Genomic DNA, 27,240 nt, shown 5'->3' on the forward strand with positions numbered 1-27,240 from the left:
TCTCGTGAATAATCATGAAACGCGTCGGAGCGATATTTCAATTTTATCCCGCCGCGGCCCGAGCATCACAAAACTGACTAAGATAGCAATAAAAGATACAAAGAGTATATATTCGTTCACCCGTCCATTTATTTCAACATTCATTTTTATGCCAACTGTACAGTATTACAAATCGTCTTTCCGTCTCACGTTCAACACTAATTGTTAATTCTATTATATTTTCATACATCGGTCCGATTAAAACGGTACCGACTTACTACGCTTGGGAGAGCTTGTACAATCGAATAATAAATTAGAACAGAACTGGAAAGCCTCGATCCTTAGATCTCTCCTTGGAGTCGACCTGTCTGCATCGTTTGGAAAGGGAATTCGACGGCCTCGAATTCGAAGGACTCTAATAAGGAAGAATCGGCCTTGATCGGTGATGATCGGTGTTAATCGCTGGGAGACAATAGATATGCGAGGAAACCGACGAGACAAGGTCTATCCTTGGCATAGTCTGTCACGATCGGTGTCGAAGTAACGGTTACCGGAAGCAAGCGTCGAGAGGCTGTACCGGCCTCTCTTCCTCGTTGTTCACCTCGTCGTTCTCTTGGTATTTATCGTCGACTTGGAGACCGCTTCGATCGAGGTTCGTATGTACAAAGATGCTTCCTCCTTCGATTAATTATGAAACCACTGCTCGATATGATCGAGAATTTCGAAAAGATTATTGTCATAATATCAGTTTGTTTATCTCGATGGCTGAGCCGAGCAGCCACGCGTGTCCTCGTTATGATCTTCATAGCAATTTTAAATGTTGTATGCGTATTCCACACAATATAAGTAGAAACGATCCGCTGAGGAATGACGATTTATAAGTTAGAGAAAATTATAGCGATTCTATCTATCTAATCAATTGTTTAACGAAATTAAAAGTAGATTCCTTGAGAAACTGCAAAGACATTAATATCTGATTGATCGATACGCAGAGGTACAATTAATTAAGAGTATGTCCTCGCGGAAATTAGATCGCGGTCGTATCTTTTGGTGCATTCGTTTCTTTGAAATGCTCTACGCCGGATGAGTCACGTACGCAGGCGGGTACACGAAGAGCACGTGTTTGCCAAAACAATTTTTTGCGAACACGCGTTGATCGCACAGGTGTTGAAGCGAGAAGGATCCTCGCTGTCAAGGCGAAGGTAAATGACAGAGTCGGTCTAGCGGCTTCTGGCTTGTGTTGCGGGGGGGTTTCAAGAAAAACCCGAGCAGACTCGAGTCGAATTATTGTATTGGTCTAACGCCGTTCTCATTGGTCGGTTCATCGAATACGGTTCCACGAAATCCTGCCCGAATTCCGAGAAATCGCTCACGGGGGCATCCCTGTGCGCGTGGTTCGAGTAGCCCGGCAATAACCGAACCGTAGTCGTTGGCCCTGGACGGTCACAACGACGCGCACGACCCACGCGAACGCAACAAGGTGAAGAAACTTGGAGGACTAACGAACGAACGCCGAAACGAGTTCGAACGGGATCAGAGAGCGAGCTCGGGAATCCGGCGAGATATCAAAGGGTAAAACTGCTAATTAGCTTGTCCCATTGTCGCGACGTCCCATCCGATCTAGCCGCGCTCTCTCATCCTCGATCGAACGTGTTCCGGCCGCCTCGACCGCTTCGTTAACCGATCGCGCGCGGTTTCGTTTCAGGACTGAAGAGATTCGAACGGTGGACAGCGGTTCCCGAAGGAGTTGTACGAGATGAGACCCGACGAGGTGATACAGAACGAGAGAAGGGCGGCGGAGACGATGTCCGAGACGTCCGAGGGCACAGTGACGACCAGCGTCTCCGGTAAATCGGGTTTCGAGAGCCGTGAGGAACTGCGGGAGATCGCAGCTGTGCTCGGAATCCTTAACCCGGACGAGCTGCACCAAGAACGATTTCGCGTTGATCGCCGGAAATTAGAACAGATGCTTATAGGTGAGTGAGGATCTGACTCGAACGTCGGGACGTTCCGCCTTTCTTTCTTTCTTTCTTTCTTTCTTTCTTTCTCTCTGTCTCTCTGTCTCTCTTTATTATTCAGCGTGATTCCGCGAACTACGTATATAATTTAAATATCTGGAACGTCTGTTTGTAAACGGAATTAGACTGTCAAATGATAGTCGATCGCGATTAGAAGCTGCCGCTCGTAACGTTTATTTTGATGATGGAATCATCGTTACTGTACAGCACCGAGAGCAGATAAATAGGGGAATTCAATGTGCAAAACTCGTATCGAAAATGAAATTGAACAAACATATGTCTTCGTCGCTGTCGTCTCGACTCGCTGTCTGTCGATTTCTTAAATGATACAGGCACGGCCGGATCGTGATTTACGACTCGATCAAATTTAGTGGTATAATAGGTGCCTCGCTATTTATTTACATTTGATTCGCGCGTCTAAAGCTACATTTAATATCAGACCGCGCCCAGAGTCGAATTTGATATTGAAAACGAGAACGAGAATCCCATGCCAATTAACGCCGTATTTGTTCTTGCGAAAGTCCCTCGGCCCTCGCGGATGAACTGTGCGGAAAAAAGAAATCGAAAAAATGGACGTGAGGTCGATGTACCCTAACCGTACATATTTCTCTGTTTACAGGTGGTAATGATGTACCCAAGCCAGCGGACACGTTTTTTCATAACGTAAGTGTGACAATGAACACTCGTCCTCCACAACCGATATATGTTATGTATGTATTCGTCTTTCTACAGTCCTCAAACCTTTCATTTGCTCCCGCTTATTATTATTATTATTATTCGCCGGATTTTATTCGATCATCGTTGAATCGGAAATTCAGTCTTTCTCAATTTTTTAATTCGCTCAATATTCAAATTATTCCTGTCATATCTTGGATGATAATTTTCATTCTAGTAACTCGAAGTAAACACTTTTTAAATTACGTTCGTATCGGAATCGACATGGAAGCAACTTGAATTTATAATCAATTCACGTCGAGTCACTATCTATTTTATTAATTCGTCAGATTTTAGACTTTGGTTTCTGTTAATTTAATGTAATTTCGTTGCTTCGAATTTCCCGGGGAAAGCGAATCGTTCGGATGATTATGAAGTTGTGCGGAGCGCGTGGAGATATAGACCGAGGTCCAGCTCGAAGCGAACGGTCACGCTTATCCTTATCGTTGACACGTTGCATAAAGCCGGGCCTGGAAATACACTGTTCGATTATTTATAGAACCGCTTTACTCGACTTGCGTTCGATCACGTTTCCATTTTACCATTCTAATATTGTTCCCTGCTCGAGCGAAATCGCTCTTTCCACTAGGTTTCCGGATTCCGTCGACGGGAAAAGCCGGTCCTGCAAGTGACTGTCAGTCAGTAGAAAACTCAGTTATCAACGAACGTTCTTGTTCTTTCGATAGGGATTAGATAGAAATTACACTGAACGGAACGATCGCTATTTCTCAGCATTTTCACCGAGCAAAATTATTTTTTAAGACAGAGAGAGAGAGAGAGAGAGAGAGAGAGAGAGAGAGAGAGAGAGAGAGAGAGAGAGAGAGAGAGCCGCGTTACGTTGTGTCTCCCGAAATACTGCTTAACTCGCGGCACGTAATTTTAGCAAATGTCACTGGATCTCGAGAGCTTGACTTATTCTCAGTGTCGTCGGCTGCCAACTTTTACGAATATTCGGCGGTCAATTGAGATACCTGCCTACCGTTTCGACAGGACGAGAACCCTCGACCGACAATAATCCGGCTCGGGAATCGCGAGGCTCGAGCGGATTCCGGAACGCCGTAAACCCTCGTATATAAGAAATGGAAGTTTTATTGCCTTATTTCAAATACTTTTCACATCAGCGGATTGTGACGACGACAGAAACTTACGAAATCGACCTTAATTACACTGTGTACCCAAGCAATGTACATATAAGTGTCACTTTACAAATCAATGGTTCCCATAAATTTTATGATAGCAGCTATTCGCAGACCGTTGGATTTGTTCAGGTAACTCATTTCAGTTCGGAAGAGATCTACGTTTTCTGTACGACCGACCATAAACATTTCCCGGCCTTGTTACCTCTGTATTCGCATACTCTCTTCCTCGCGATTCAGCGCTAAAAATGGAATACATTTGTCATGAAAATGATTATTGTGACAGAAGTGCATGGGACACGGGAAATTAGACTTTATTTCTGTTCGATGGTAAAAGATTTCAATGACTGTTTTGTGTTTTCCTTACCTCACGCAGCGATCACGTCATATGAATCATTCGTATGACAAGCCGATTTTATTCGTGACATAAACTCGTGAGTCTGACATGGCGAAGGCTGAATAACAAGTATATCCAATCGGAATCGGTTTAAGGATCTATTGGCTATGCAGTCGTTAAATTCGAATCCGAAAAGTTTATGTACCTTAGAAAAACGCATTTCCTATAATTAAAAAGAAATCAGACGTCAGAAGAACAATGCTAATAATAAATAGCTACGTGCTAAAAAGTATAGATGGAAATATCCAATTAAGTATTGACGCTGAAGTAAAAGTTGTTTTCCTTCTAACTTCGATATTTAACGAGTTACGTATGATTATTTGGCATTTTATTGATGTTGACAAAATCCGACCATCCCAGTGTCGAAACGGCCAACTTTTGGCAAAAAATTTCATTTTGCCTTAATTACTCCTAAACCGTTGAATCTACGGGAAAATTGTATACAACCTTTCTTGACGACGAGATCTGTAATTTCTGTATAAGATTTTTTCGCTAGCATTAATATTTAACGAGTTATTGACGAAAAACGAAAAAACAGATTTTTGCAAATTACTCGTTATTTGCTATTGACGCTAGCGAAAAACTTTTGTACAGAAATTATAGATCTCGATCCCGATTTCGGTACCCCTTGGAAAAATCTCGGAAAAATCTCGGAAAAATCGAAAATTTTTTTTTGTTGTTTATTATTAGCAATGTTCTTTCGACGTCTGATTTCTTTTTAAAAAATTTGCGTTTCTAAAGTGCATAAACTTTTGTGAGTAACTGTATAGCCAATACGTCCTTAAAATCGAACTTGAAATTTGTACAATTGTGAAAATTGTATAAAAATTCGGGAATAATAAATTCTTGTACGAGAGTAACGGTTTTGGACGATGTTATCCCATGATGCTATTGTTACTCCAGTTTTGGAGTGCCGGTTGACGAGAGTTTGTCTCTTTAAATCGTTGCTAAGGAGGAAAGAGGGTATCGAGAATGAATCGGAAGATAGAGCGAGACGAAAGAGGTTCGCTTGTGGAGGGAGGCAGAGAGTGGGAGGCGGTTCACTCGAGCCATCCCGTTACATTATCTGGTGTTAGTCAGTCAGTCAGTCGTGGCAGTGATCCGGACGCGGTAAAAACAAGAGAGGACGCGTATCGTTCCTCGTACCGCACACGTACTACCGTCACGTCACGTCGGTCACGGTGAAAGCCGTTCCCCGTCTTGTCTGGTCCCGGTTCTGTTCCGCCGTCTTCCTGGTTCTCGTTCGCCAACGCTGCGAACAGTCTCTGTACACGCTACGAGGCGCGCGATTCGGAAAACGTTGCTGTGGCTGCCGCTAAAGGAATCCTGAAGTCGTTTCGCGGCGAGGAACGTGAAACGGAAATCGTGGAGTCGCGTTGTACGCGGTTATTCGTCACGAGGCAATCAAAAAAGAACGTGCCAGTGGATCTGAGAAAGGAGGATTTACATTCTGGATGAGTTGAGGAATTGAATATTGGTTTATCGGAAAAAATCATCTATGTACGTGATCAGTGATTGCCTCGTGCGGTAAGATCCAAGAAATGTGTCAGTGAGTCAGAAAGAAATTTTGGATAACAGTTTCCGTGGTTCAAAGTGGGGCCCTATTGACGTTTTATATAGTCATTAACTGTGATTCGAAAAACACTAATGGTTGCAGATAAAAAAAACTTTTAGAGAAGTCTCGAATAATCATAGAATTATTAAAACATTCATTGTTAGATTTCGTCCTGATTTGATTGATTTGATGAATATTATTACAAGTACCGATTAGTTTGAAGTTTTTTACTTGGAGAACGGTAGTGATCCTATTGAAAGAAATTCTTGGACGATTCTGAATTTCGTCAGAATTTTAACAAGACGGAGCTGGCCAGCGTGGTTCCGCTCTTGAAAACCTTGAAAGGAATCCCAGTGCAAGTTTCATGACAGGAATTCACGGAGCGATGAAGTGAACGGGATAAAGTCGGGGCGAGTTGATAGTCGCGACAGTGAAAGTACGTCACCGGGAACCGTCTCCCGATATTTTCTTCGCTCCGATCCTGTTCCGATCGCGGTTCCTCGTCGGTTCTGCGCGGAGGTCGATCATGCCTCTCTTCTCGTGACTCGAGTAAAATCGGACGCACGCAGCGGTGGTAACAGCAGTGTCGATCTCCTCTCTGCGAGGAGTTCTCATCTCCGCACGCCTCCCTCTTTCTCGCTGATTCATCGTCGCCCCGATTCGGCGACCAGCTTCGATTCGGCCAACACCCGGGGATCGTTGTGATACCGATACCTCTACCGATATCACTACCAGCCGACAACGATGACCGTGGTAATGTTCAATGTTGCACCACGTTCCACCCTATTCCGTTCCAGCTATTCCTCATTCCATGTTGTTTTCTTATAATAAACCTGACTCGGCGTCACGATAAATCTCTTAAATCTGTGTGTTTCGCTCTGTCGCAGATTATGGAAGAAACAAACACCTATGTTACGTGGCCGTCCCAGCTGAAGATTGGAGCAAAATCGAAGAAAGGTGAGTAAATGCCACGTTTACTCGAGTTGCTCTCGATCGTGTTCGGTAACTGGATCTTGGATCGAAATCGGAAGGTAGAAAGCGGTACGGTCAGACACCCGGAAACGATACAGGTTCCGCATCTACGTGTCATACCTGCGCACATGCTACGTACAAATAGATCGGCTAGACTCATCGACTCAAGTCGAATATTTCCGATCACGTTTAAGAAACGGAATTTAAATTACTCGGGATGAGTCACACGAGTTGTTCACCTGCCTACTCGATCAGTATTATACCTGACTCCTAATCGAATCGCTCGCTAATCGAAGGTTCCACGTACGTTTATTAGTGGTATCTGGTTTTATAGTTATGACACGAGGTTCGACGACTCTATTAGCTGCCGTGGCGAGGATCGACCGATCGATTCGCCAGCGACTTTTCTCTTCCTCTATCCTGTCGGTTCCCTTTCTATCCAACGTTCGTCGCTTATCGAGCGACCAGCGAACCTCGTTACATACTTACATGCTCGATTACGTCAGTGGCAACGGCAGGTTGCGGTGGCTCGGTCCGCCAGCTGACGTTCGTTTCGCGTTGTTTTCTCAGTTCTATTTGCGGTACGTGTGTGCGTAAATTTTCGCAGACTCGTTCTTCTCTGTTCCGTTCCGTTCCGTTCCGTTCCGTCGCGTCGTCGAACGACAAACGGGCCCAACTCCGATCCGCCTCTATTTACTCCTCTGGTCTCTTCCTCCGGACTCCGGAGACCGGTTCCTCTCTCCTGTTTGTTTGCTGCTTGAGAACCAGGAACTCGTCGACCTCGCAAACCGACACGACGCCGAGGAAATCGTGTTACGTGTCCCGAACCGTAGCCTCGATAATTAGAGCGTACCCATTAATCGAAAGTGATTACGAAACCCAGCAGCGCGCGTGCGGCTTGCTCCGCGACGCGTGTCGGCCAAGTAAAACGCAATCGGGTATTCGCCTCCAGCGCGAAATTCCTGTTTCCTGGTCCACAGACTCGTCCTCTTACAACTACAATCCTTCCAACTGACGCGATCGTCTTATATGCTCTACTCACTCTACTCTATACATTTTTCATTTTATAAAACGTTTTAGTCGCCGAACCAGTAATAAGCTTGGAAAAATTGTTTTCGACTATGATGACTAATTTCTCGAAAATACAATTACTCAAAGTGGTTTAATTCTCTTATCACCGGTAACAATTACACACATTTAACTAGAAGGTTTCTCGTATCAACACAATATTACGTCAGTTTGACGGATAAAAGAACAATTAAACTGCGAAAATGAGCGTGAAACGTTCAATCGATCGATCGATCGATTGATCGATCTGCTGATACTTTGCCGTGGAAACAACAGATCGAAATCGACTGTTTACGAATACAGGTAAGGCCTTATCGAAGGAAACTTTATCTCGGAACGCGTACGTATTAGAAATTCGGCTAACGTCGGACGGAAACGTTTCGTCCGGCTCGCTCCCGTGGCCTTCCCTGTCCTCCATCCTCTCTGCATGGAAACTTTTCGGTGATTCATCCCTTCCTTGTGACCTGAACAGCTGTTCCCCAGCTCTCTTCCTCCTCCTACTTTTCCTCCTCCGTATTCTTCCACCGAAGGAACCCATTGTGCCTGACAAGCTGCGTAATCCGGTATAAATACACTCCTACAATACCTCCCACAGGCTCTCACTCATCCCTTTGGCGAATTTTCGCTCGCCCTACAGGAATATTTTGTCTCTGTGGAACTGCATCGGCCCCAACTTTGGTTCCCCTTCGAAATTACAGGAAACAATTCCATCCAGGCCGAGCTTCTAAATACATATTGCAAATAATTAAATCTTTTCATACCTGAGCATCATTAAACTTTATACGATCACCGAACATAAAGATATGTATGTACATATTTAATTCAGAGAAAATGCACGTTCGTTTTAACGAGCTTTTAAGTACGCGTTGGTAATAATCAGTCTTCTCATGTTTGAGCATTGTTAACCTTTACGTGATCTCTTAAACCTAATCAAGCTATGATTTTAAGAAAACACGCTTAATTTTATGTAAAACGATCCGTTTTACAATTGGATTCGTTCGAGTTCAGCCGCGAAGCATGCGCGGCGTTACTCCGATTTCGAGCTTTGAAAACGTCGCGCGCGAGGTCGATCGTATCCGTGACTGTATATTCTCTCGACGAACGTGGAATTATGCAACGCATTTTCGATCAACTCGCCATCAGCTTTTTCGTCTCTGTCCCTTGTACATACGCGCTTGCTCGCTGGTCACGACGTCGGACGGTCGACCCCCCCGTCAGAATTCTGGATTTCGGCCAGGAAACGTTTGAAAAATTTCATCGAGGAAGATTAGGCGAAATTCGAAAACGTGTTACGAAAGCCCGTCCGCGTTACGCGTGACAGGCTTTATCTTCGCTTGCATTCATCGCCCAGATAATTCCGTTTACTTCGTGCCGTCCATTTACTTCGACCTCGCAGCCGTAAAGTCGATCGAAAATTTCCGATCGTTGAATGATCCATGAAATTCATAACGAGCCGCGTATAACGGCAAACGCAATTAGGGAAAGTCGGTTAAAAAACTGTTCTATCGGTCACGGTTTCTTTATACATACGAGCTATTCACTATCGTCGGCTAATAAGAATAATGTACTATTTAAATTGGCTCATGACTTTCATGAGCATTGAATGCAACGCATATAAATGATTATCGCAGTATTGTCTCGATCGCAGTTTTATGATTGTTTTCCCAGCCGGGTAAGCGAAGTAGAGGAAAATGCCGGTGCGCAACTTTCGTTGGAAAGGAAATCGCGTGGAATGCGCCAAAGTTATCGCAGTGTTGCTTCGTTGCGTAACGATGAACGTTCAGAAAATAACGCGAATCGAAAGAGCCTTTATACCGCGCGCTGCTTATATCTCGCATTTTTTTTTTTTTCCCACTCGTTTCGTTGTTTTTCTGGAAATTCGCGAACTGTCCGTCCGTCGCGTTACATCGTACGTGATCGTCGTACGCACCAGGTAGGGGAACGGTTTATACGCGATGGCTCGCGAAGGCTGTTTCGCGATCTATTTCTGGGTCACCGTTTTCGATTCGGACAGAATTTTCTCCTCTTAGCAACCGGCGGCGAACGTTTTCCTCTCTCTGGTTCGTCTGTTTCCGTCGCTTCCTCACGTTCCTCGCTATTTTTATGCAGGATCCATTATGCCGTATCGAACTTTTCGGAAAGCTCGCCGTCGAGAAGATTTGTTGGTGAAAAGTGAAATAAACCAGACGGAAAGATTCGACGTAGTTACTTTAATTAAACGTCCATCAGTGATAATTGTCAATAAAACTCGCAAATCGTATTGGTTAGCGTCGTCACTTTGACACATGAGAACGTGTGACGATATCAATTCGGAATAGTAAGCGAAAAATGATGAATGGTCAGACCTTGTACGAGGAGTAAGATCTCTACCAAAGGTTTGAGAGATGTGATAAAAGCTAGGTCCAATATTTGAAGCGGTGGATTGTTAAAAAGAATGGTTTTTACAAAGAAGTAAGCTTTATCAAATTACTCGACGTATCTTTGTTGACGTCACAATCAACTTTTGACGAATAATTTTCAATGTATGGTTTCTTGATAATATTCCATCTTATTTGCAACTATTTACAAGTCCTATTCTTATTTTTATTCTATATCTTAAACAATATCTTCGAAGTTGACATTGTTTCAACTTTAAAATAATCTTAAAACGTGTATTAACAATTATACAAATTCACAATAGTTTGTCGTTATTGCATCTATTTCATAAATTGAATAAAAATTTTTATATTCAACATACGAATAATTCAAGATGTTAATAATTTTTGTAATAGCAAAATTTTGCGTGTTAATGTAATAATAACCGTTGCAGACCTTAAGTTCCGCAGTCTCCGATGAAAGACAGATGACGAGTATCAATGACAAAGATTTTTGTGATGAAAAGAGATCGAGGAAGACTTTACTCGTTTCCCTGTAGCCGCTGATCTTTCGATCGAAATGTTACAGCTCGGTGTCGATACGTAACCGGTCGATAAAGTTTCCAATCCTGTTCTGTTTTTTGCGGTTCGTTCCTTTCCTCCTTTCTCTAGAACGGCGTTCGACTGTGCGGATCGATTCGATCATCGCTAAAACGATAATCCACGTCCTCGGTTATCGTCCTCGTCGGTTTTGGCGCGTTCGATGACCAGGAAGAGCATACGTTCAACGAAACAATCGCGCTCGGAGAATATTAAAAACGTTGTACGTACATACGCCGGTCGCAGAAAGTATTTGCACGTGGCTGAATTTATTTTAGGATTTGCATATTGATCGGTCAGTTCCAAATATAGACATCCTATTATTTACTACCGTTTCAAAGTATAATGTACAGCCACGCACATCTCATTAGTGACTTATTTCGGAATGTAAATCGCGACGGTATCGAACGATCTTTTTATGAAAATTGGGTTAAATAAAAAAGAAATATGTTTGCACGGCCGCGAGCGCGTGCTGTGACAATGAAATATGGTACCTGATAAAAAAGCGATTCATCAATACACGCAGACGTGCATACATTCGCACAAGTGCATACGTGTACTAACGTGCATGCAAATATTATTTGCAGCCGCTATAAAAGTTGCTGAGCGATGGCCACTCGGCTCGAGTTATTGTCGCACGTTGTTGCATAATTTGTTTCGACGGTTCTTTCTTTCTTACAGATCCGCATATAAAGGTCGCGGGTCGACCCGATGACGTGCGAGCTGCGAAAGAGAAGATAATGGAAATTTTGGACACAAGGGTAAGCAGAACACAGCGCGGCTGTTTCACTTACGCGAGATACGTTCCGTTCGTTTTTCGCGAGTCATTCGGAGCCGGCGACGACGGAGCCTCGAGTGATAAGAGGACCGCGGCAATCGCCGTCGTCAGGCGATGATGATGGGACCCGTCCCGGGCACGGGTGGATGATCCGCTCGTTTTTTACCGAAACGTTACGTCATACGACCAGATTACGCGCGCGCGCACACACATGTGTATGCATAGTGTGTGACCTCGGTTGATCGGCTTTCGACTTTTAGCGCCGCATCGAGCAGATCCGTACAAACATATTCCCCGCCCCCTCGGTCGCGCTCGTTATCACGGAGATAATCGGCGCCGATAGATAAAAAACTTGCGAGTTACGAGACCTTTGTAACGAGCCATGTACCGTCGCACCGGTAATCGATACCTGTATCGCGATATTGATTTTTTCGCTTGCTCGTCTCTAAATAAAGTACGTACATGGTACATAGATACATATGTACATATGTATAACATTACCAAGCTATTTACGTATCACAAATCGAGCGAATATTCGCGAACCCGTTCGAATCTGATAAAAATGGGTGTCCGTCTTTTTATCTTTCACACTGGAAAGTTTAGAAACGGCCACGAATTATACAGTCGGCGGATTTCATTCTTTCGTTGGCTAACACACTGATTCGATATCTTCGACAAGGTCGACATTTTTTAAGATTCTTATTATTGTATTTAAAAAAGTACGTACGTAACATATGACGCAAAGTGTGATTTCACTTTTTACGTGGAATTATATAAAAATTTCCAAGAGAGATTATTAGGCAATTAGTGGATAGATGGACGGTAACGTGAGCAGCGCTTCGACTCAGACAGGGAAAAGTATCTATGCATGTAAAAACGACACATAGGAAGAAGGTATATTCTATTTATATGCGAATTCCCCGGCGAGAAAGCGAGACGCCGGTTTTACCCGCGTACCGTTATCTCGAACGCGACGCGCAGTCCCTATCCACGAAACTTCACCTCCTTCCTCTTTGCCGATCGCTCGCTACCACCCACCTCTCGTCCCACCGGGTATCTCCTTTTTTTATCGGATCAATACAACATATTTCGTGTTTCTATCAAATTTTTTTATGGAACGTATTATATGAGAAATAAGAAATGCCGACGGTTTTATAAAATCACAAATGTTTTGCTTCTAATGAAAATGGAACATTACTCAACTAGAAATCGTGCGTGGTCGTTAAAGCAGGACGAGTTATGAAAATTCACCGAATACATGGACTTGTTCGTTGTAAATTCATAGCAAATTACATACAATATTTTCGATAACATTAGCTACTCGGATGTACGAAACGCGAATACTTGGGGACTTGTTGAGAACGTTCTACAGATCCGAGATGCGACGTCACCGAACGGGGAACGGATTTTACATAACTGGACGGGATCTAGTACACATCGAAAGCAAACGATGCGTATAAAGTTCGAGTGCAAATGTCAATATGCCGCGCGGAAAGTCTTGACAGTCGAGGAAAGCCTAACGTGTCATTGGAGGACGTTGCGACGCGTATTTTTCCAACGCTCGGTCACGTCGGCGTTCTCCGTCGATGATTCTTTATCGCGATTTCGGTCGACTTCGCCTCGTTCCACCTAGTCCCTCGCTATGAAACGTTCCCTCGCTTCGATTTCAGCAAAACAACAGAGTAACGATGAAACTGGACGTTAGTTACACCGACCATTCGCATATTATTGGTAAGGGTGGATTGACGATCAAACGAGTGATGGAGGATACCGGATGTCATATACATTTCCCTGACAGCAATCGAAGCAACCATCAGGAGAAGAGTAATCAGGTGTCGATCGCGGGAGAGATGGAGGGCGTCGAACGAGCTCGCGCACGCGTCAGGGTAGGTTCGCCAGTTTTTAAAAAATCCACAGGTATTAAATTCCTTAGAAAATCGAAAGCCAGTCGTCTTTTGTATATTTTATTGTTCAGTTAAGAGATCGATCGTTTCGTATAATTATCGATGACTATTACTCGAATTAAATCTCTATCACGATATAACATAAATACAGAGTGAAAGAATGAAGATTTGCGTTTGCAGAATCTTACCCCCCTGATCTTCTCGTTTGAACTACCGATTATGAGTACGTCCCAGACCGTGCCTGATTCCACGTCTCCGTACGTGGTGAAAATTCAGGAGAAGTACAACGTTCAGGTGATGTTCCGTACGAGACCGAAACTTCACGCCACCCTGGTCGTGGTGAAAGGCTGCGAATGGGAGGTGATCCAAGTGAAGGAGGCGACCGTCTTATTGATTCATTACATGTGCCAAAACTTAGCTGTAAGTAGGAACCGTTGTTTACGATTAATCGAGTCGGTGACTCGAGATGCTGCGTGCATCTCCCTTGCAACTTGGAAAAATCGATCGACTCGATCTCGGTGTTCTCGTCTCTGTACAGAGTCAAATACAAGTACAAATGTCGATGGAGATCTCGCCGCAACACCACAGCATCGTGTTGGGTAAGCAGAGCAGCAATCTGAAGATGATCATGCAGCGTACTGGAACTCAAATAATGTTCCCCGACGCCGGCGATCCGAACATTCCCAGCTTGAAGAAGAGCAACGTTACGATCATCGGTAGCATACACAGCGTGTATTTGGCCCGGCAACAGTTAGTGGTAGGTCATGTTGTTCCCGTGATTCTACTTTCCTTATCAGTTAACGCTTATCGTCTCCATTTTTGTTGTTGCCGTTTACTGATTCGTTTCCCCTCTCCTCGATCCGTGTCTGCTTCGCAACCTGTTTCTTTCAATTAACGGCGCGATAACGCCGTTCACTGTTTATTCGCACCAAGTGGAAAAACTTGAAGGAAATTTTCGTTCAGGGTTCCCTGCCTCTTGTATTGATGTTCGACCTCCCCGAGGACTCGATGTCCTCCGTCGACACCGAGAACATCTCGCAGTTGATGCAATCGTTGGACGTGTTCATAACTGTGCGACACAAACCGAAACAGACCACGCTGTCCGTGATCATCAAGGGAATCGAGCGGAACGCCAGTAACATTTACGAGGCGAGAAAACAGCTTTTGGGCTTGGAAGAGCCCAGGATCTACGCCGAGATTCCAGTCACTTATCACATACCGAACACTGGCAATGTATTTCAAGGAAACACTAACAACAATTGTAGTAAGCGTCTAACTCATCGTACAAATATTCGTATTATTCACTGTCGTTTTGGTTCCTCAGTTTCGCAGCTACTTGATCGTTTAATCGTGTGATTTGCAGATTCCAACAATTTGGTGAACAGTATATCGGAAAACTTGTCGAACATGTTGTCGGTGAACACGCAGAATTCACCGTATTGCGCCTCGCCATTGTCTCATTCGCCAAATCCTATGGGACTTTCGCCCCACTGGGCTTTACCGCCGATGCCGTCCATGTTTTCACCACTGCCGCTTCATCATTCCTTCCCGTATCCGCATCTTAATCACCTACTGACCACGCAGCACATGATGCACAACACCCCGATGCCCCCCCACTCCCACGGGTTGCAGAATCACGGATTCACCGGTATCAGTCAACTTCATCCGAACCTAACAACCGGCGGTCACAATACTCACGGATTGAACGGTAATTCGTTGCCGGACAGCAAAGAAAGCAGCGGTAAGTGTTCTACGGTCCACTTTTACTTATATGTATTACGCAATGGAACACTTATTCGATTTTTATTTAATTCCAGCTTATTCGTCGCTGAGTAGCGTTTCGAGTTCTTTATCTAGTCCGGCAATCAGTCCACGGAATATCTCTCCAGTGAATCCAACCGAAACCAGCCAAAATTTAGGTGAATACACGATGCTTCTGGTTTAGAAGCCGCGAGAGTCGACGAATATATTGATTTATTCTCGTTCGCAGATATATGCAACATGCTGTCCGATCTCGCGGTGTCCGATCGCAGGGCGCCGGGTTGCGAGAAGAAGTCGCTCGAAATGGCTGTGCAACAAAATCTCGGTCCATTCGACTACGAACAGAAGAAGATTCTCGCGGCGAAGGTTGTTCAGTCGAAACCGGCCTCCGACGATTTCCGCGTGCCTACTTCTGCCTGGTCCGGTTACGGACTCAGCCAGACCATTCCTCCTATGAGCACCTCCGATTTGACCAAGGCAAGTGTAGCCTTTAGATAAAGTATAATTTGAAATTATTCATTTGCAAGTACAACTCAAAACGATTTCCGATTCACTTAGCACACACACACACACACACACACATGCGAAAATTAAATTTCCATTACGCAGTATAAGCGCATATAATTTTTTGCGGTGACATTTGGAAATTCGTTTTATGTTTAACGAGGAATGTTCTTATTTTGAATCGTAGGAGTTGACCACTTCCTCCCACGCATCCGATCTGTGGAAGGAGCCAACGACGCCGGTGTTCACCAGAGACATGGATTTCGGCATCGGCGCCAGACAAGACCGTGCCGGGTCAATCGGCATCAGATCGAATTACATGGATCACACGCCCACTTCGCATCTGAAGAAGATCACGTCTCAACGATACGACGATTTAACCAGTGCCTTGTCCAGCGTAGGATTGGAAAAATATATTCGTAAGTGAAGTCGATATAAGAATCTTTTCTCGCTTGCTTGCTTGCTCGCATGTTGCTTCGCGTTCAGTTCTAACTCGTTGCTCGCTTCTCTATTTATCAGGCCTGTTCACAACTCACGAAGTGGACATGGCCACGTTTCCTTCGCTGACGGAAAAAGATTTGTTAGAGATCGGTATAAGCGCTTGGGGTGCTAGACGCAAAATAATGCTACTAATCGCTGGTATGTAAATCGCTACGCGCGTCCCGTCGTTCTCGATTTTTACTCCCGGTTGTCGTTTCAGAGATGAACAAACGTACGAGTCCGTTCTGTGGAAGCGCAGCACCCGGCGCCGAACGGAAAACGATCACGTCGACGACCTCGTCGTCGATGGAGAAGTGCAATCTAGACACGAAATGGTAGAGGAGGGGAAAACGACTAACGAGTCTCGCAAACATTTTTGGAGAAGAAATACCAAGTTCACAGACGAAGCCGCGTCGTACTTAAACGTTGCGTTCCAGGATCCACGGAACAAGAAACTGCTTTAAATACGGAATGAATAAAATCACGCGGGCCCCTTCGCCGACTAGACGGTAGAATCAAGGTAGAAATTTAGGGTGTTATGTGTTACGATTTCAGGCACCGGATGAACAGGGGGAATGATTCATTTTGTGGTCGGGGACTGTTTGCATTCTCCTCTTTTTTTTTTTTTTTTTCTTTTTTTATACCCCACAGTTCTCGATTCACCCGGCGTGAAGGTGCCTTAGATTAAGAGTAGCTCTCGTTACCACTTTCGTTTCGTTAACATTTTTTTTATATATATATATATACATATACATATGTGTCTCTAATTTCTATATGGTGTCCAGCGATGCTCGGCGGCGTGAACGACTCCGTTCACGTCGCGGTATCGCGTTCGACACTCTTTCTTGTAATTATTGTATGTGCTTTTCTTTTTCGTAACGGTGGAGAGTTCGTATATATGGTTGAACGATAGGTTTGTACAGTACGTAGAAATTAGCGATAACAGTTCGGTTGGCATACGTGGAACCGTTGTAGCATCGTAGCCGTACTATTCGGTGAAGCTTGCAAAGAACAGAAGTGTGATTGAGAAAGATTTCTCAGGTGTATATAGAATGTTTAATGAACGCGAGGTCAACTTAAATTCGATATTAATCAATACCGGTTACTGGGATCATTCGCACGCTGCAGCGATTCCATCGAGCATACAACGAATCGGAGCTTCGATGAAAACGGGCAAGAGCAAAGTTCCGCGTATTCGGACCGCCTTTCGTCCCGGCGAAGTACAAATATTTAATCTCGACTAAGCTCGAAATTCGATGCGAGACGCAAAACGAGTGCTCGCGCGTTTTCGACTTTTACAAACTTAATTCAGGTATTTATTATTCGCTCGCGAAAGGCGTCGAACACGCGTAGAGCAAACAATTTTGTTCTTCACTAATTTTATTCCTAGAAACGTGTCGGGGCTGATCACTCGGTCAACCTCGCACGTCCTCAAGGATCGCTTTCGGCATTTAACGATCGATCGATCGCGGTGAACATTTTGCGAAGTGCTCCAAAACGGATAGCCTGATTCGAATTCAGCCGCATAATTGCCGGTCCTGCAGTCAAGTATATATGTATATGTATTAGAGCAATCGATAGACATAAAAATGGTTAATTTACATTTTTAGTTTTTATATCTATGCACTAGTTGAATCTATAACAAAAGGAACATTATTTATGTTTCAATAATTTGCATGTACGCCTAGTTTACGATCTATATTATTTTACAAACGATCCTCGATCTACATAAATTATTAATATTTTAAACAAATTTTTCAATTCTCTTTGTAAATAAACGAATGAAACGGATGCGTTAGGCAATGGTGTCACGGCAGGCTCGTTAAACCACGAGTTCAGGCGATCGATTTGTTGATGCGGTCAGCGATACACAATGATTGCTCCCGTCGCTTATCAAGGGGAAGAATATAATCGCAGAATGTCTAGCGAGTCGAACGATTTTTACCGTTAGAAGCTGTTGACTAAGTCTCTTGTGATGTCCTTTTAAGCATAAATTATTCTTGGCGTGATCTATCGAAAATGTTATTACGTACGGAGAAAAAAAAAAAGGAACAGAATACATGCTATGTGTTTTGTACGTGTATGGATGTGTGTGCGTGGATACGATATGTAGAACAAAGACTGTGGTCCAATCGTCTTTCGTGTTCCTGTTCGAACGGTGACCGTTTCTTCGATGAACGGGAAAACTATTGGTTCGGAGTTTGATTTTCTTTGCCCGGTCGAGGCAACTGGAAGTCGTAATTTTGCTGTGCCTTCGTAACGAAGAATAATTATTTGATTAAGCGTTCTAATTTTTTTCTTTTTTTTTTTGCGTTTCCGCGTTAAGGCGGTGGGACGTCGCAGAGCGTTCGATCGCGATGTCGATCGTTGTTTTCGAAAATAAAAGCGGTCGATCGATGACCGAACGGGATCGACGCAAACCCATCTCGTTTGCTCGCGTTAAAATCGAATTTCTCCCGCGCCGCGTCATCGGTCGGATTGCTCGACAAAACAAATTTTTAGACAAACACGTCGCACTGTTCTTCGATGTTCCTATATAAATATATATAAATATGTATGTATGTATGTAAGTATGTATGTTGTATGTATGCGTGTATATAATAATTTCGCGATATTTGCGTAACAACCAATTGTTATAAAATGCTAAGAAAGAAAGGAAACGATGATAAGTAGACACACGAGACAACGAAATATTCACTATACCCAGCGTTCGAATATCACATATTTAATATTGGGTCGTTAATCCTCGTCCCTTGTCTCATTTCCGACGTGATACGACGAATAATTAACAGCTATTTTCCTCTCTCTTCGCCTAGCACCCCAATCTCCAAAAGCCTCTTCCTTACCTAACATTCGATTTGCGCCAACTTGATTCTATCGCTTTTCCACGCGGCGTCAATTAATTCTCAATTTAATTGTTTATTTAATTATTAAATTCTGTAATCGGAGAATCATCTCCAGAGTTACTGCGACTGTCTCTAATTTACTGGGGACTTTAAATTCAGAAGCTGTGTACACTCGCAAAGGGCTAACTAACAAATCTGTTTCGACGATAGCTTTCAATTAACGTTTAATAAGATTAAGAAGAGAATTCTTGATACGATTTAACGAACGGTATAAGCGTCAATTATTATTCTATGTAGATACCTCAGCGAACGTTTATCGTAAAACGAAACGGAAACATTCCAGCCGAGGCAAACGTATCGCGATTTTAGAGAGAGAAATGAAAGGAAAGAGGAAATGAATAAGGAATTAACGGCAGAGATGTGTACATAGTATGTCGCCTCGGGTGTGTAAAAGGAAAAAGCGTTTGTACAATAAGCCGGCATGTCTTTTTATACGATACATTTAATTATTTTGAACACACACTTGTGAATATAATTCCGCGAACATGAACACGTCTGACTATCGTTTCGTTTCGAAGGAAACGCCGAGTAAATGGTAAAAGTTATATCAGAAAATTTTGTATTGCTATTTTTAATAAAAAAAAAATGATACAAACATTCGTAATAAAAGAAATAATTCTGTTCCGCATTATTTTTTATTCTAGACAATATAAAATATACAAAGATTTATGATATAACAATGAAACGAGGTAACAGTAGTAACAAGGAAAATTCCAAACGGTGATATCCTCCACTGGTGTTAAACTAGTATCAGTGATTTGGTAGAATTTTCAGGTAGCTGTTTAAGCATCAAATAGGACGCTTGATGGATATTTATGCGATACGGTATTACGATTCGCTGACAGGTATCGAACGTTTCGAATCAGCATCCACTCGATCGCTATTATCGTCTCGGGTGTACGAAACTGAAGAGCTTGTTTCGTATGTTCTCATGTTTCGAACGTGAAGTCGCGTGCCACATTCGGAACATTGAAATTCGTTTGTTGCTGTAAAGTGAGCCTTCATACAGTAATAACAGAATACATGCTGGCAACCGGCGTGTACGGGTAAAATCGGAGTGTCATCACAGTAGGCGCAATTGGTGAACGCGTCCATGGTCGGATAAAAGCGGCGAACGAGGTCGTCGCGTCTCGTCCGCGTGAACAACTTTTTCAGCCCGCATTTCAAGTAATGGAAATTGATCATTGGCAGGCCGGTGGTGAACAGTTCCATTAAACTGTGCCAGAGTAGTTCCCGGGTCATGTAGGAGTAACCGATATTTCTGGGTTTGTGAGTGGTCGTGGATCGGCTCGCGATACCGAGCAGATACTCGATCACTTGGGGCTGCGTGCCGCGGTGCAGGAATACCAACAAGTTCACGAACTCTAGCAGTTTCATGACGTCTCCGACGTAATCGAGGAGCATGCCGAGATTGCGATTGCCGCCGTTACCCGCGAGCTTATCTCGCGCGTACTCCGGGACGATCGTCAACATCAGGTAGAGAAGTGACTTCGCACGAGTGACGTTCTCATAGTGCAAGTTGAGGAGCTGTTGGCCAAAGGTCGACTTCCCGTCGCGCAGCGAGAACGTCCACATGAAATACTTGAGAATCGCGTCGACTTCGGGCTGCCATCGATCGATTTGGTCTATCGGTAGATGCTTGCCAACCTGTCTCGCCTGATTTCTGAGCACCTTGTAGATCTCCTCGTCCAGCTGCACCGCGTCGATCTGATTCACCCGTGATACGTACGACATGACGGTAGACGGTCGTTGTCGTGGTTGGCCACGAAACGTAACGCGACGCGTCGCGCGACGGAATGGCACAAGGCACAAGGTCGCGGCCGGCGATCGGTCGAGGAAGCGATTATTTTGGTTGCGGCGCGATCGTGCGCGCGTCGGGAGGGCAAAGTAATCGAGGGCCGAGAAGCTGATCCAGTCGCGTCGAGCGTTTCGTTCGGACAGTGGTTGGAGACGCGAAAGTTTCTAAGTAAAGGTGTATCTCGCGTGACGCGAACGCGTAACGGACGATCCTGTGCTAGTCGCGATTTCCCGAACCCGGTAACCGGCGTCGGTGTACGGCAGAAGCAACTTTCAGTGTTCGAACGGACAGAAAGCGAGGTTAAAAGAAGTAGAACGTCGCCGAGGCGGCACGATCGGAGTCGAGGAGAGGCGATCAGAGTCGAGGGGACACGAGTCGCCGCATCGGGTCGGTCGGTGACGTCCTCTGTAGGAGAAGCGGTCGAGACCGGGCGTCGGGACGAAGGGAGCGAGAAACGGGACGGACGAAGACGGGTTCGATTTCGAATCCCTCCGGTTTCCCGCAGTGAAGGAATCGCAGTCGCGGGGCGCGCGCGCGCGTCACTGCCCTCTGTTAGCGGTCTCTCGGAAATCACGTGGAAAAAGGAGAGTGGATTCTGATTCTAGTCGTGCACGGTGTTGTCTCGGTCTCGATAGTAGGGCCCCGCCGGGACGAGTCGCGCGAGGAGGACTCCGTCGGATGTTCGGTCGCAGTGATCCAGGAAGGTCCTCTGGCAACGTAACAGCGGACGCACGGTGTCGTTGAGGTTAACTCGAGAGACTGCTGCGAGGACCGAGCGCCCGCGTCCTATCGCGTTTCGGGCTCCATGTTGCCGCTGGTGGTATGACGTCATCGAGTGTTGGTGCTTCGATAGTGGGCTCGTTCCTCACCCGTTCCATCAAAATTACCCGATCATGTTTTCGTGATAAATTCCACGGTTCGTTTTGGTGCGGCAAACGGTGAACTCGCAGGCGACTTCGACGGCCGGTCACCCCCGATCAGTGCAACCGTGCTCGCGAGGCTGCCACGCATCCTCCACTACCCGAGCTCGGTGAGTACCCATTCCTCTCGCCTACTATGCTCCGAAATTATTATATAATGTTCGTCCGCTTTATTCGCTTTCACGGGAATTCATCGTGCTCGCTCCAACCGCATCGATCCGTCAACTGACAGGTTATCCTCCGATCTCTGTCTCTTTCTCCCTCTATATCTATCTCACTCTCTCGCTCTTATCCCTCAGTTTCTGTCCTCCGTTCGTGTTCCTTTTTGCACGCGTACCTATGCGGTGTGCACCTCGAATTAGCTCTCGCTCCGTTCGCTCGTTATTTCGAAGAAAACCGATCAATTCATCAAGCTCTAACCTCTTATGGCAGATAACCTCGAGGTGCTGAGCGCATTGCCTTAAAGCGCGTTAGCATGCGTTTATTTTTGTGTCGGCCACTTGTTCGCGACCACCGCGCGCCGCGCCGGTTCATTTTCCTCCGTGCTTCCTCGATTGTCACGGCACGCGATCGATATCGAAGGCGTTACAGCTATTTTTCTTTCCTGTGTGCCCATATCGTCTATACCCAACCGCGTCCTATCCTGCCTCGTCCTGTTCTCTGTCTTTTTTAATTCGAATTCCACGTTTTCATCGACGAACACGTCCATAGTACGACGAGCTCTCCAATTCCGGCCATGCGGTTTTTATTATTTTCCTTTCAGCTTATCACGCGTCCCGACGCTACCGACGCGTGTTATCGTGCGACAAAACATGCGGGACATGTATATTGTTTACACGCGACATGCGTTTGCGAATCATCGAATGCCCGAGTCTTCTTTTCCACGAAACGAACTCGCCTCGATTCATTCCTAATTCGTCTTTGAACGATAACGTCCTTCTATAACCGAGAACAGAATCGATCTCTAAATATGTAATGTGCATGGCACCGCGTGAGCGGTTCCGATGGAAGGTGGGCGTGGCGTGCAAAAATTTCGTAGCTCGTGGTCGGACCTTTTCTCGCACCGATCGGTTGAAAAAAGTGCGTGGGTTGTTCATTAGGAGGGATATTCATCTAAGGAAAATCTGCAGGAATAGATGATGCGGTACGACCCCGACCCGAACTTCTTTGTTTACTTTTTCCGCGAACGTGTTCACGCGTCCTCTCTTCGGGTAAATCGACCAACTTGTCCTCTGCCTCACGCGTTGGCTTTTCCCAGCTCGCCACACGGCTTTACATGAAGCACCTTCTCATGTTGTTAGTTCACATACGAAACATGAATGTGGCCCTTCTCTACTGGCTTAGATTTCGTCTTCTGATGTTTTGTATGGTGGATTAAAATAATTCATCCTTATTAATTTTTAGTGGTTCTCTTAATCCACGTGACTAAATAATGTGTCGATACAAACGTGCATTTTCTTATTTCTAGAATTCATTAATCTCGATATTTATCACAGAACTGTTCTGTTAGAAATTAGCAGGTGCAATTAGAGAACAATGTTTTCAATAGACCTTCGAAATCCCTTATGTGTGCACGCTTCTTCTCGAAACTCGTCATTGTCATAATCGATTGGTATAGTGAAAGAGCTTTTGCTCGTGCACAGCACGTCTCGTTTTATTCTTCAACCCATATAGTGGCTACCGATCCAGTGAAAGAAAGTAGTGAACAATTCCTGGAAGGTAACCACCCCGATAGTGTACACGATAAGGTCCCGAACATTAAGCGGGCACGGAGCACAGTATGTAGGTGAACTATCGACGCGCGTATTTGTCGGATAGGAAGAGGCACGCTCGATCGTAAAACGGGGTCAGTGCTCGTACACCGTTTCTCGGTCGTTTGAAGAGGGCAAATTACGCTCGACTTTCGTCGCAGCCAAATCGCGTGTAATATTTAGTTGCGCTTCGTTTACGAGCCACCGTTAACGTTCGCTGCACCGATTAACCCTTTCTCACCACTCCGTCTTATCCTTCGTCTTAATCGGTCTATTCTTAACGTAGAGCGTGTAATTTCGAAATGAAATTTAATTTAATGCAATTGCGCCAACGTGGATAACTGTAAAATGTAATAAAGGAGTTTCTTAAAGTAGCTCATACAATTGAATCAGTTAACATGAAACATGGTACGAGAGAGGGTAAAATTGTTGTACAGTCTTGATTCTTGATGGATCGCACGTATAGGTGTAGCTGGAGGTGTAAAAGTTATTTACACGCGAGATAAAAGGCACAAGGGATGGGATGAGGCTTGTTTGTTTGACCGTAGCGTGCTGCCATCTCGTGTTTTCGTGTTTTCGTGTATCGTGACCCCGTGGAACGGGGTCACGTGTATGTACCTAGTCGCTTCCTTACGTCTCGCTCCGGTTTTCGCCAACACGAACCATGTACAAATTATTGGTATAAACAAATCGCATAAAAACATCAGATGCCCATTTCCTTAACCCCCCAATTAAATTAGTTATCGAATTAAATTTTAATTTCACGTTCTTCGTACGAATAATTTGAGGGTAACTTTGCATATGCATAGTGAGGGCAAACTGAAATATAGTAAAAACTTGGTGTATTTATATAAACCTCATCTTGCGAGAAACTTAATCGTTAAGCAAGTTGGTCCCAAGATTTGGCAAAGAAAAATTTTGTATTGCATCAATAGGTAGCTGGTGCATTAGATGCGCGCCTATGTAATTAGATTTCAAACGTCTATTTTTATTAATATCTAAATAGATGTTGTCGCCTGATTGAAACGACCGATCGCCTTAGAAATTCGTCAGGGATAGAGTTCGACTTGTGTCAAAGGTCAACCGAGGCCGGTGTCGAGTATCGCGAAACACGCGACGGTCTTCACCGTTTTGTAAGTACGGGGCGCGATCGATGGGTCTCGTTCGAATCGGATTGGCGAAATAAAGCAACGAAGGCTTGGGAGATATCGGTGACGACGACGCGACGCGATAGGGAGAGAGATCCATTCTTGACCGAGAGACGAAAGGTTCGTAAAAGTGAAGCTTCGGCTCGGAGCGAGGATCGGCAGATAGGTGGTGGCGCGAGGCGTGGCGAAGTATTGATCGTCGTTGCGATTTCCCTTCCTTCTTCACCCCCGACCGACCAACGTCATCCAACGTTGCGAGCCCTCTCGCTTTCTCCTTCACCCTCCCTGCGTCGTTCACCCTCTCTTCCCTCTCTGTCTTTCGCTCTGCTACTTTCACCTCCGCGCCCACCTTCGCTTCGCTATTGCCACCGGCATTCACCCTATAGTCCGGCCAACGAATCTGCACGCGTTCGCATCTCCTCTCTCTTCCGTTACTTCCCTCCTCTGCTCTTCCGTTCCGCTCTTTTATCTTTTCTTGTCGTATCTCATGGTCCTTTGGCTTCGCTTCCTTTACTCGCGTATGTACTTTTACTTTCTTTCGAAGCGTAGGGGAGAACAAGAAAAACTCGCCTAATACACGTATTGCTCTGAAAAAAGTTTACATTGCCAGAGTTGTTTCAGCTTTATGGTTTGCTTAATCCAAAAATACGAAGCATACGTGGAACCTGGTCCTCTGACGACTCATTAATATCATTATGAAAATTGGATTCTGCATGTGTATTTCATTCATTTATAATGTAAGATTTAAATATCTCCTGTGCAGCGTTTGCGATCTCACATAAGCTTTACAGTTTAAATATGATGCTTCGGTGCTAGCAAAGCTTTTGTTTAAGAAAAAATGATTGATTCAGCCAACGACTCGTTTCTGTAAAATGCTAGTTTCATGCGTTTTTGCGTATCACTTACACAAATCGTCGGGGGCATCGTAGAATTTGCCAGCAATTTCATTCCAGAAAATTGTTTGGCTTTCGGCCGATGCCGGTTGCCAGAGCGCAACATCATTGCGAAAATCGCTTGATGCGCTCTCCATTCAACGCGACCGGGACACCTTTACCGTTGCCATGTGTCGAGGGAACGATGAAAGTTATCGTCGGGCTGGGCGTACCTGCGAAGGGGTGGCTCATTTATCCCCGGGTTTCGAGGAACTCGCCAATCTCGCTAATTCCTTTAGCCCGTAGTAATTCGATTGCATCACGAAATTACGGAAAAGTAGCGAGTTAACTCTGTTTACGCCGTATCGCTTCCACCTCTGGATACTCGAAGAATGGCTTTGAAACTCTTCTCCCGGCTCACTTTTCATTATAAAAATGAACACATTTTTATTTTCTGTTCTATTATCCACTTCTAAATTGTCCTACTCAGTTAGGTGTTGAAGAGATTTTATCATTGAACGTAATCGATTACAAATGATCAGTTGCACGTTCGCTCTCTTTACAGCCTGTTTCGCAATTGCCTTCACTCTTTCGCGTTACTTTTACGCGTTTCTATAATCATAACATTTTCAGGAAGGATTTAAGAAAATGATTAATTGTTTTAATATTCTCGTATCTTGTATTGCATAGATTGGATTGGTTTGGATTCATTGAAGGAAGCCAGGTTCCAAGGACGGAGTTCTTGCGTTCCGGAATTTTTTCATCTCGTTTGTCATTCATTAGACTCGGTAACGAGCTTTCCTCTAGACGTTTGAATTCAATTAACCGAAAACTCTTTCGTGCTCGAGTCGAAACTCTTGTGTTTACCCTTCGCCTCTTTAACCGATCCTCGTTTTCCGCCGGAAATTAAATACTTCCAACCGAGCGCGCTTCTTTTTCTTCCTGATATTCTTATCCTTATTCTTGATACTATTCTAGTCTAACGTCTATCTTTAATCTCGGTTGAACGATCGGGAATCGAGGTTTCATTGATTTTCGAACCCGATTATCCATTTTACGTTGTCCCCGCGCCAAAGGGAGCTATCGGTAAACTAATTCTTATTCATTTTCCGACAACGTGAAAGGTTTTACATAATGCAGGCTAACCAGACACCTGCGCGTTAGCCCGAGAGCCGAGGGCCGCATTTTTCATTCGTGGTTCGGTTATTATTCATTCGACAAACCCGTTCAACGAAATTTGCCAGTTTACAAGGCGAGTTCGCGTTGCTTGCCGCGTGGAGCCTGTGATCGGAATTGCTAATACGAAATCCCGTCCTCCCCATTGGAAATTCTTGCCGCGCACTGGTATCGCGTTGAAGTTTTCAACGCGACACGACGCGCGCCGCCGCGTCGATTGTGTCGTCCGAACATTCTCCTCGGTGGTTTTTCCCAGAAAAATAATGTATACAGTATCTCTGACGTGGTGCGGCAGGCATCATGTAATATCAATATTTGTCAAGTTGAGATATTAGCACTTTAGAGACGTGTCGAAAACGTCATGTTCAAATCATTTCTAACACAAAAATTTCTCCTCTTCCCGTACTTAGTTCGAAGATCAAACGTATGTGCATTGAGAATTTTTATCA

General features: G+C 44.6%; 4 protein-coding genes across 12 annotated transcripts in view; 3 read left to right on the forward strand and 1 right to left on the reverse strand.

The window, feature by feature from the left end:
* Positions 1-36: 36 nt before the first annotated feature.
* LOC113464752 (protein bicaudal C-like) lies at positions 37-3,726 on the forward strand. Its single transcript, XM_026816390.1, has 4 exons — positions 37-631; positions 1,685-1,955; positions 2,617-2,660; positions 3,595-3,726. Exons 2-4 carry the CDS (start codon positions 1,736-1,738, stop codon positions 3,724-3,726), a joined length of 396 nt encoding a protein of 131 aa, XP_026672191.1. The 5' UTR covers positions 37-631; positions 1,685-1,735.
* Positions 3,727-5,305: 1,579 nt separating this feature from the next.
* On the forward strand, positions 5,306-19,616 carry BicC (protein bicaudal C). 6 transcript variants are annotated; one of them, XM_018029786.2, is made up of 13 exons: positions 5,306-6,552; positions 6,687-6,756; positions 11,475-11,554; positions 13,242-13,457; positions 13,656-13,895; positions 14,014-14,232; positions 14,439-14,739; positions 14,839-15,216; positions 15,293-15,394; positions 15,466-15,713; positions 15,928-16,159; positions 16,260-16,379; positions 16,441-19,616. In XM_018029786.2, the coding sequence occupies exons 1-13, from the start codon at positions 6,544-6,546 to the stop codon at positions 16,557-16,559; spliced, it is 2,334 nt and encodes a 777-aa protein (XP_017885275.1). In that variant the 5' UTR covers positions 5,306-6,543; the 3' UTR covers positions 16,560-19,616. The 6 variants fall into 6 exon arrangements, with proteins under 6 accessions (XP_017885275.1, XP_017885283.1, XP_026672390.1 ...); XM_026816579.1 differs by lacking the exons at positions 5,306-6,552; positions 6,687-6,756 and adding exons at positions 9,639-10,290; positions 10,649-11,016; XM_018029794.2 differs by lacking the exon at positions 16,260-16,379.
* Positions 19,617-19,742: 126 nt separating this feature from the next.
* Positions 19,743-21,131, reverse strand: Pex2 (peroxisomal biogenesis factor 2). Its single transcript, XM_018029919.2, has one exon. The coding sequence runs from the start codon at positions 20,858-20,860 to the stop codon at positions 19,955-19,957; it is 906 nt and encodes a 301-aa protein (XP_017885408.1). The 5' UTR covers positions 20,861-21,131; the 3' UTR covers positions 19,743-19,954.
* The window catches only part of bsk (mitogen-activated protein kinase dJNK), a 43,225-nt gene continuing 37,047 nt past the window's right edge, over positions 21,063-27,240 (forward strand). For 3 of the 4 annotated variants that reach the window (XM_026816677.1, XM_018029909.2, XM_026816685.1), the window contains exon 1: positions 21,063-21,954. The gene's annotated coding sequence lies outside the window, so the exon portion shown is untranslated. The remainder of the gene's footprint in view (positions 21,955-27,240) is intronic. The other variant, XM_026816687.1, reaches the window with a different exon arrangement.

This window comes from Ceratina calcarata, unplaced genomic scaffold, assembly GCF_001652005.2.
Source record: "Ceratina calcarata isolate Rehan_Ccalc_2016 unplaced genomic scaffold, ASM165200v1 scaffold127.2, whole genome shotgun sequence".
NCBI lineage: Eukaryota > Metazoa > Arthropoda > Insecta > Hymenoptera > Apidae > Ceratina > Ceratina calcarata.